This window comes from Sander vitreus, chromosome 10 (genome assembly GCF_031162955.1).
Source record: "Sander vitreus isolate 19-12246 chromosome 10, sanVit1, whole genome shotgun sequence".
Taxonomy (NCBI): Eukaryota; Metazoa; Chordata; class Actinopteri; order Perciformes; family Percidae; genus Sander; species Sander vitreus.
Window position 1 is genome coordinate 8,052,992 of NC_135864.1, and position 10,988 is coordinate 8,063,979.

General features: G+C 39.7%; 1 protein-coding gene across 1 annotated transcript in view; it reads right to left on the reverse strand.

Moving 5' to 3' along the window:
• rxfp1 (relaxin family peptide receptor 1) overlaps nucleotides 1-454 on the reverse strand; it is a 54,016-nt gene extending 53,562 nt beyond the window's left edge. Inside the window, exon 1 of the mRNA XM_078261323.1 lies at nucleotides 412-454. Within this exon, the coding sequence (XP_078117449.1) occupies nucleotides 412-454 (43 nt within the window). The remainder of the gene's footprint in view (nucleotides 1-411) is intronic.
• Nucleotides 455-10,988: the final 10,534 nt, after the last annotated feature.

The following is a 10,988-nucleotide window of genomic DNA, read 5'->3' on the forward strand; positions in this document are numbered from 1 at the left end:
ATAAGAACTAAGCATCGTGTGCCTTCCACTGATTTCAATCTCTTCCACTTTCAGATAATTGAACAATATCCAGCCAGTCATTATGCATAGTGGGTGATTTAACGCCTAACGTTAATAGGCTACAGCTCCCTGGTGTTTTAAACCCAATTCAGGGAATATATTGTAGGCTACATCAAATATAAAATGTGCAGAAACTGCTGTTACAGGGCCGTCCTCTCTTTCTTTTAGTCATCGGTGCGGATTTTTGATAAAGTCGCTCTAATAACCTCCAGGCCACTTCTTTGATAAACAAATATCTTATACATTTTGTTTAGACGACAGCACATATTGTGCACGATAGTTTCCAAACGGCAAAGATCGAAGCTTAAACGACTTCGTAAATTCGTCAATATAAGAAGTTGCGGAACTTACCCGACACTCCATACGCAAATATCACAGCCACAAAAACTTGCATGGTCCCTCTTGAAGTTTTTATGAAAATCGCGCGGGTGGTAGTAGGGAAGGACCAGCGATATTATGAAATGTCCAAATTGGGAACCTGTGCGTAAAATTAACAAAGTTTGTTTGCGTGCGGTTGTTGTGTGATAAAAGCTTGCAGCTAAGACAAGCGGATGGAGCGGCTGCAGGAGAACCCGGAGAACCTGTAGCCACTACACAAGGTCGACTCGGTTTGTACCCAGTTCGACAGAGCCGAAGGTCTAATGAATCAGTTGCCATCGTCTGACGCACGAGCAGCAGCACAGGTGCAGCGCGCATAGAAGGGTGCAGAGAGAGAGAGAGAGAGAGAGAGAGAGAGAGAGAGAGAGAGGGGGAGGTATCTATCTTGGACTCTGCAGAAGAGAGGAACCCAGACTCTGAAGGAAACATGTTAAAAACTAACCACTGCTCATCAATGCTCTGCTGATTTGCATTCATTAGGTGTGTCACCCCTGCAGATGATTTGAGAGCATCACAAGTCTTCTCTTCAATTGTCCTAACACTAAATCAGCTTCCAGCTTTCCAAAAAAAAAAAATAATAATAATAATATTACCTGAGAGATCTCGCTGCAGTGCTGGGTGTTGTCAGTTTGTATGTATTCACAGAAAAGACTTGCTGGCAGGCAAGGGCTTTGGTGTGACAGGCAGAGTGGTCCATTCTTGAAATCTGATTCTGTTTATTGGGTCTTCTTCTCTTTATCCATCTTCTCTGCCTGCATAGTCTCTAAAGGTTACCTAAGTGCAGTCCAACATATGCTCTCATCCACATTCTTCCAGTGCAAGAAATACTTACTTCCGCCAAAGTCATGTTTTCAGCTTGGTTTGTCTGTTTGTTTGTTTGTCAGCAGGATCACAAAAAACTGGCCAGATGTTCATGGGAACGGTGGAAGGGTGTAGCATGGACCAAGGACGAAACCATTACATTTGGGAGCTGATCTAAATCTTGGGGCAATACACTCAATATTTGTCAGAAGGAGAGCAATTCTGGAAGTGGAGCGTCATGGATATAGACTACAGGGGATCATAATTGAGCATCATGGCCTGCAGTCTAAACGTAGCCTTAGTTACGCATATCAATCAATCAATCCATTGCCATTTAAGACCTTGAAAACAAACAATGAAATCTTAAAATCGATTTTCTAAAATGCACAGGGAGCCAATGTGGGGTGTAGAGAACGGGAGTGATGTGTGCACGTCTAGATGTATTTGTCAAAAAGCGAGCAGCAGCATTTTGCACAAGTTGAATACGGGAGATGGGGGTTTGATTCAAACCAACATAACGAGCATAACAGTAGTCCAACCTTGAACTACTAAAAGCATGAATCACCTTTTCTAGTTCATGCCTGTTAAGGAAAGGCTTAACTTTAGCCAGGAGACGAAGCTGGAAAATGGTAATTTTAACAACATTGCTGATTTGCTTGTCAAGTTTCATGTTGCAATCAAAAGTAACCCCCAAATTTCTGATAGCTGGCTTAAGGTATGAAGCCAGAGCTCCCAAACTCAAGGCTGGACCGTTTGGTGTGCCTGAAGTACTGAAGATGATACACTTTGCAAATCATCTGCATAACAATGAAAAGACAGGTTGTGCTTTCCTATAATAGCCCCTAAGGGCAACATATATAAGGAAAACAGGATGGGGCCAAGAATTGAACCCTGGGGTACCCCACAAGAGAGAGGAGCAGTTGACGAGGAGAAGTCACCAATCATGAGCTAAACTACTGAAGTGCCGAGCCTACACAATGATCAAGGCGAGAGAGGAGGACTGCATGGTCCACTGTATCAAACACCGCTGTGAGGTCCAAAAGCACTAAAACAGCAGGATACACACAGACAAGACAATATCATTGTGTACTCTCAGCAGTGCAGACTCAGTGCTGTGACGTGATCTGGAACCAGATTGAAATTGAAAACACAGAGATCTCTTGCAAAAAGGCTTGTAACTGTATAAAAACAACTTTTTTCCAAAACCTTTGAAAGAAAAGGCAGATAAGAGACTGGTCTAAAATTGGACAACATTGTGGGGTCAAGATGAGGCTTCTTAAGTAGGGGCCTGACCACAGCATATTTAAAGGCAGCTGGGACAGAACCTGAACTAAGACAGGAATTAAAAAAAATAAGTAGACTCGACCCAATGGTGCTATTAAAAACCTCCTTCACTAGGTAGGTTTCATGTATTGCACTACCTCAGTAAACAACGTCAGAGAAACTGGCTTAAGTTCCTCAAACATAGCAGAATGCATAGGAGCAGCAGGTACAAACACATTAAAATTAACACTGGCGTATTGCCTGACAGATGCTACTTTGTCAATACAATAACAGAGAAACTTCTCACAGGTACTGGTTGAAACCTCTGTCGGAGTAGAGGTGCATGGATTCACGACAGAGTTAATAGTATTAAATAACACTCTAGGTTCATGGCAACTGCTAGCTATGACCGAAGAGAGATGGTGCATCTTCGCCACCTTCACAGCCTTCTGGTATGCGGCTAGACTGTCCCTTAATAAACCCAGTGATACATGTAAATTGTCCCTCTTCCACCTGCATATAGCAGTCAAAGAACCAGATATTTATTTCAGGAGTTTGTGGAGACTGAAAAGAAGTAAACGGAGAGTAAACCTTCAGACACAACTTCAAAAAAATGCTTATTTTGCTGCTGGATGTGTACAAAGTTTGCTAACATGTTAGATACAAATATATTATAAGGTAATTATATGTCAATGCTGTTTTTACAGCTTGTTCCGCTCCACCCAAGTGGCTAAAAAAGTAGAAGAAAAAAAATGGCTGCGTTGAAGTTGTATGAATGTTTAAAATACAATTTAGATAGATATCAAATTATTTGATAATTGGAAATGGTTTAAAGAGATATTCTTATAATAAATAGTAAATGCCTGGATGCACAAAGGTACTTCTCTCAGGGAAACAGAGTGTCAACATCACGTTGTTCCTTTTAATTGGTGTTGAAGTACAATGAGAGATAGGGGAGGGGAGGGGACGGGATGAGGAGGAGGGAGGGGGGAGCTAGCCTCCATTTTGTTTGACAATACTTCGAACGTCAACAAGAAGTGACGTCACCCAACATCGCTTAGAGCACCTTTAAATGTAGGTTAAAACATTCTAAGAGCTTTTTTGAGGTTGAAAGTATACACGGCTTTCAAAACATTGAAAGCGAGTGTTTTTCGAGGTTCAGTGTCGCTGACATGCCTCAGATTGTCAGATCATTAGATACAAACAAGCCCTGTGGGTGCTTGGTAATCTACTGAAGCTTGCATTTGTTTTGGCAGTCAGTAAATTACACCACTGAAAGCACCCTCAAACACATCTTCAAATCTTTTCTATGTTCTTGTAAAAAGGGGATTGCATATTTAGTTTTGCTGCTTTAGTGTGCGAAGTGTCTCTCAGTTGTTTTTGGTGGATGCATGTTAGATGATGCATTCAAATTGAGAGGGATAAAGAAGAGAATATAAGCAGGATCAGGCAGTACGGGGTGAGACATGTGTAGTCTCTCTGAAATTTGAAGAGAGCTGATTATTAAATATTTCCCAATTAATACTACCAGACATGTTATAACCAGGACCGTATTGAAGAGGACACCTGTTGTATTTTAATGCAGGCTGATAAGGTAAAAACCACTGCTGAGTGAACAGAAAAGGCTTCAGAGGGCTATTGCAGTTATCTTGGATGAATTTAGCCTTGACTTGGTTGCACAAAAGCAGAGGCACCTAAATTACCATAGAGATTTATTCTGTGCAGCTAGCCTGCTCCTGACCAGGCTAACAGTGAGGATTTATTAATCCTGCTGCCTTTTCTGTTCTCTCAGCAGTGGTTTTTACCTTATTGTTCATTCATGAAACAACAGGGAGAGGATACCTCAGTGGTTTTTGACCTTACATTTTGCTGGGGGGAAATAACTGATGAAGACACTGTGTTACAGTCATGTTTAAAGTGTGCATTCAATTTATCACTTAATTATCTTTATAGTTTCTAGATTTCAGAGTCCAATTTCTTCAGTGTCTTTCTTTTCCATGTCCATTAATAGGCCTTCAAAGCAAAGGAAGCAAAGCATATAATATGTAAAGAAGGAAACTCTGCCTCTGTAAAAACAGTGAGAAAAAGCGTGGCAGAAGCGGGCCGACTGAATGATATATCTAAAAATATACATTTACGAACTACTGCTCTTAAATGAAACCATTCAAGGAGTTAGGCTTATTATTATAAGTTATTATTATTTCCACAAACTGTTGTGCACTTTGCCTGAAAAAATATTTCAGCCCATACGAGAGAGAGAGAGATGGATATGTACGCATCACAATCTAGCATTGTAGATTAGTGGTTGTGGTCCTGTAAATTTCCTGTGTAACATTAGGCTGTCTTCTGCTCACTTGTAAGGCAAAGAGTTAATTTGCTCATCAGCTCATTTGTGCAAATAATTAGCTTAACTCCTTGAATGGTATGACGGTTTCAATTAAGAGCAGTGGTTAGTTAATGTATATTTTTAGGCTACTTACGCATTCAGTCGGTCCGTGATCTTGTCTCGCTGTTTCATTACAGCAGCCATGTTTCTTTTTTTACAAATAATGTGTTTCATGTTGTCATAATTCCATATGAGGCTGCTGCTCACTCTGTGTAAAGAATACACAATGTGTATTCTCCATTTTAGCATCAGTAAATCAGAAATCTGTGATCGACATCGCAGTCTGTTAAAAAAAGCCGTGAACGCGCATCTATCCGAATTACTTCAGCCTGGCTCGATCTAGTCGCTCCTCCTCAGAAAGACTTGGCCTTTGTGAAATGCACCTAGCCAGGATGTACAGATTAGACTAGGTCAAGCCTCGCTTTATCGGTTATCCTGGATTTATAAATTCTGCTTTTGTGCAATACCCCCCCGGGAGGAAAGTATGTTTGAGAAGTAAGTGAAACATGATTCCCTGCTAATTATGATTAGTTTTGTTTTTGTGTTTGTGTTGTGGCTTTTGTGTTTGTGTTTTAGCTTTCGGTTTGTGTTGTAGCTTTTGTGTTTGTGTTGAACTGTCTCGGCCACCGTAGTAATCTATATCAACAACGTTTCATTTACGGGATTGTTCCGCTGTTGCGGATGTTCCGCTGGATAGCGCTCATTTTCGGCTGGATGTCCCCTACCTTCTGCTTTCTTTGTGTTGGCATTCAAAACTCTGGTCAATTCGGGAAACATCCTCTGAGCTCCAACTGACAATCAAATTATATAAATCAAAAATTATATATATATATTTTTATATTTATATATATATATTTTTTTTGAGTAAAATTCTCATCACAGGCTTGATTTTACACATAATTTTAATTCTAGAACTCGCCTCCAACGTGAACGTTCACCAAAACAAGTTCCTTTGCGAGGCTATTTTGCAGAGGCACCGTACCTGCGGCCGGCGCTTAGCACCGCCCAAGACAACTATGATTTGTTTAAAGTAGGGATGCACCGATACCGATGCTAGTATTGGTCCGATGCCGTGTGCATGTACTTGTACTTGTAGTCATAAAATTACTCTGATACTACCACACCCGATACCACCTCATAGCAATGTGACAATAACTTCTCTGTCAAGCGGGTATAGGCGACGGAAGAGGAGAAATGCCAGCTGTTTGGAGATTTTTGGCTGGAAAAAAATAACTAGGCTCCTGCCCAATGCATGATTGCACTTGACGACCAGCCATTGCCAGTCATTAATAATACTGGGTTTCAACGTCTTCTCAGTGTATTGGAGCCGAGAGATTCCCAGCCATCACCACAGAAACCTAGGGGTGGTACGGTTCACAAAATCCACGGTTCTGTTCGTATCACGGTTTTAGGGTCACGGTTTTCGGTTCTGTACGGTTGTTATTTTTTCTTTTAATCTTTAACACTCCAGAAATATACTATACTACTACTATAGCATATGATATATAGCTAACATTTGCATATTGAATGCATGTTGCACAATACATGCATACAGTGGCAGTTCTATCTATTGTTTTATTTCCGCTGTCATCATAGGTAACATGAAATCCAAAATGTTCCCACACACCAGACTATATACGACGCTGGAGCATCCTCCATCCGGGCAGTCATCCTTATCGCTCCCACTTACCATTTCTGCATGTGACGTGACCTGCAGCACTTCACACTCCACCTGAAGAGCGGTCGGCTCGGCGCCTCTCAAAATCTGACGAAAATCTTTTAAACTGACCGTTGTCGATCAAAAAAACTGATTCAGCAACTGTATGGCTTATTTCTCGCTTAAAATGTTTTCAGAAACACTTTTCGGTGAACTACTTTCGTAAAATACGAGATTGTATTCAGAACGAGACGCCATTAGAGTCTGTTTTGAAATTCGGGAGCAGCAAAAACCACGTGACACCCCTACAGAAACCGTGTTTCCAAAGCTGTTTGTGAAAAAGCCCATCAGCAGCCTGTTGCCCGTAAACTTCACCACTGATATTTGGAGTAGTAATGTTAGCCCAATGTCTCTCATCAGCTTAATGGGCATAAACATGAAAAAAAGCGATATTTCAATCTGCTCAGTCTGCATGCGGTTTCTACACAGCGCTGTTTTAACAACCACAGTGTTACTCTGTAAATAGCGATTTTTTTTTCACAAACAGGCTAAAACGAAAGCTCTCGGTGTATAGTCTAACTGCTATAGTTTGCCACAAGTCTTTAAATTTGGACAAAACCATCCTCTCCAATCCACATGGGTACTTAATTTACACGTTAATGACGTCATTGGACTTTGCGTTCTTCCTAAACTTCACTCACACTCTTTTTTTAAGGTTATTTTTTGGGCTTTTCTGCCTTTAATTTTTGACAGGACAGCTAGGTGAGAGAGAGGGTGAAGACATGCAGGAAATTGTCACAGGTCAAATTTGAACCCTGGACCTCTGCGTCAAGGCATAAACCTCTCAGTATATGTGCGCCTGCTCTACCACTGAGCCAACCCAGCCACTTCACTCAGTAGTTTGATATCAGGAGTTATATCAGGGCCATCACTGGGCTTTGAATAGAACAAAGGCATGGTACTTTGAAAATGCTGCTTTGTTCTAATTGACAACAATATCAGAGAAGGCCCAAATCATCTGTGTGTCTGAAAACACCCTCGGACCCCAGAGGGATTATTAAGTACTCGTATCGGTCCTTGGTATTGGCAAGTACCCAAATGTAAGTACTTGTAAAAAAAAGTGATATCGTGCAGCATTTTGTGTTAAAACTTCCTCCAAATCCATGAATGAGAAAAATATCAATAATTCAAAGACCTCTAAAGATAAAATGGATGTAGTGAAAATAAAAAAAAAATAAAAAAAAATAAAAAAAAAATAAAATATATATATATATATATGAGTGTTAAGTGAGAGCAGCTGTGCGTGTGTGTGTGTGTGTGTGTGTGTGTGTGTCTTTTCTGAGGTTATGTGTGTGTCTTTCCTGAGGTTATCTGAGTTAACCTCTGAATGTTTCTTCTCTTCCTGTTCTGTGGGGAAAAGCTTAGCCACAAGCTTTACAGAGAATATCTTACTCATGTAATGTATGATTCTGAATGCACATTTATTTGCATTTTAATGCATGTGCATGTTGAGTAGTTGCTCATGTTTTTTCTCTCATCATTTTGTTTTCCTGTTGCTTTTGTTAAACATGCTCACTTGAAACATTGGCTTTTGTTCCTGAATGTGCTGAATATAAATAAGCTTGAAAGAAATAGCTGGAACTGTAATTTTAGGCCTCATGGTTAGAATCAAAAATATCCTAGTCTTGGAACTCCTTCAAATACAGGAACAGTTTTTTTGAGTTTCTATAACTGATGACACTCAACTTGTACAGCCAGCGCACAATTTTTTTAGTTATGAAGCAGAAACAATTAGCAGAATGCATGACACTTTTAGCCCTAACAGGCATTTTATTAAGAACGCAGATCTTTTCTCTGCCTGGGTGTTAAACTTTATCAAAATTAATAACAAGAACACAGAGACCCTGATACAAAGAAAAGGCATTTAGACTGAAACTAAGACACGTTTATTGACTGAAATAGTTAGTTTTTGTCAGTTAGTTCATGCCATGCAGTCAGGTCTTATGAGGCTTTCAAATGTGACGTGACGACTCCGCCGCTGCACCCTGAAACTTGCATGGTTCCCCAGGGCCAAATTTCAACCTAGTTAAACGTTTGCGTTTTGATGAATTCAGAGCCTTAACTGACATCTAAATGACAAATATTTCAATATGTGAGTTGAATTATCACCCAGAAGAAACCGATACAGTTAAAATGCATGAAAGATCAGCAGAAGCAAGTAGCAAGCCAAAGACCCCCTTCGAAATAAAAGGGTATATTTCCTAATATTAAACAGTTTTTGGGAAACGTTTTGATTTGGGTTACAGAACCCTGGGGTTCCTTATCGGACATATTTATGAGAGGATGTTTAAGCTTGTAGATTCCCATAACAACAACAGAGCCATAGGTCAATAGGTCACATTTACATCATACTAAAGAATAACAATAGAAAATGTAAGTCTGAATCTGAAAAATAACATTCAGTCTTCTGCTGATATGAGCCTTGACGAGGCTCCAGCTGGCTGCCACATCTTATAATTTGATCAGTGGTAACCTGCTGAAAACAGAAAAATCACCATAACAGGTATTGATCAATACATTCTGCAGTTCAGCCACACTTGTGTTTGCTAGAAGGCCTTGCATGGATAGATATTGACACTGACACTATCCACAGCTTGATTCCCATAGAGGCCACCCATGTACAGATACAGACACTTGCAATAAAGGTCTCCCAAAAGACATAAGACGCTGAGCATGTGGGTGTTCAGAGATGTATTCTCTGAGCATTTTGGGTGGCACAGCTCCAGATTTGTATCTACTAATCTGTGTGAGCTCTGCAAAAGCGCTTTGTACCATGGAAATTATTCTTGGCAGCATACTTTTAGCACTCTTTGCCTAACTAATAAATTGAGGAATGGAAACATTAGTGTGTAAAGCAGATTATTGAACTGGATCAATCTCATGAATTATAAAACCAAATTGTGCCCACTTCAGCTGAAACTGCACTCAGTGTTTGACAGCAATCCTAACTACTATAACAGTGTGGTACAATTGAAAGACTACATACAATACTTTATGTTCTGAATTTATATTTATATGGGTTTACGATTATTCTTCTGCAGCAGGCAGTGAGAGTGAATTTCCCCTCAGACTCATTAATGACAAAAGAAAAAGAGTCACTCAAACTGCATTGCTGGAGCACACTGCGCTATTAATACAAATCAACTGAAAGCACAAAATACTACTAAATGTACGCTATAATTCTCAGTCACTCTTGCATGTGATGTTTACATGAACACAATAATGAAACAACTGGCTATATTGCTTTTGAATGAAATGTCTGATTAACCTGTTTACATGGCTGCATAACTCATTTATTTTACACAGCTTGAGTACTAAATCAGCACTGAAGTACTGATTATCCGGTGATAATTATAGAAACCAGGAAACCCGTCTGGTGTACACAGAATGTTCATGTATCTTTTATGCAGCAGCAGCAGCAGTTATTGTCGCACACAAGCAGGCTACTTTACCGCACCTCATGTTAATTGATCTTCTTTGATGAGTTTAAGAATATATACTTTATTATGAGCATAATAGTATACACTAGGGGTGTGACGAGACACCCAGCTCACGAGACGAGACGAGACACGAGATTGGGTTCAGGAGATTGAGACGAGACAAGATTTTAACACTGTTTTACAGAAAACTTCAATGAAGAAATAAGACTGGAAAAATAGTCCATTCAATCGAAAGTCACAAAATGAAAAACAAGCACTGAAAGGTTTTGCCATAAACTCAAATGACTCTGCTTCTCTCCTGTATGACTAACAGTTACACTGTTACTTATTCCATATTTTGATTTGATTTGATTAGGATCCCCATTAGCTGATGCAGAACATCAGCAACTCTTCCTGGGGTCCACAGACAAGTATTTAGTGCCATTTTAAGTTTGTTTTGGTTTTGTTTCATTTTAGTCTCAATACCAATAGCGTCAGGTAGGAAAATAAAACAAACGTAACATATCACGCAAGAGGGCAGTCCTGGGCCAAAGTAGGTCAAAGAGGAGGCGCACAGTTGACGGGTAGCTTCTCTTTCATCCAGGTGATAAAAGATGCTGGCTTAATGAGTGTGGTTAGTGCTGACAAGCGTGCAGTGAATGTGAGGAGTAGACAAAGAAACTAAGAGGAAATTTGGACAGGGTGCATCAGTGTGCAGGAGACTTCAGAGATGCTATTGGTAAGTGAGCATTTTTGTTTATATCATGGTGGCCTGAAACCAAATGATTAATTTAAAAGAGAGAAAGAAAGCGCATTTTGTTTCTAATCCGTGCACTTGTGCACAATGTTTGTAGCAGTGTGGTTGCTTAATCTTAACCTTGTTGAAACTATAGGTTTTATATATATATATATATATATATATATATATATATATATATATATATATATACTATATATACACACA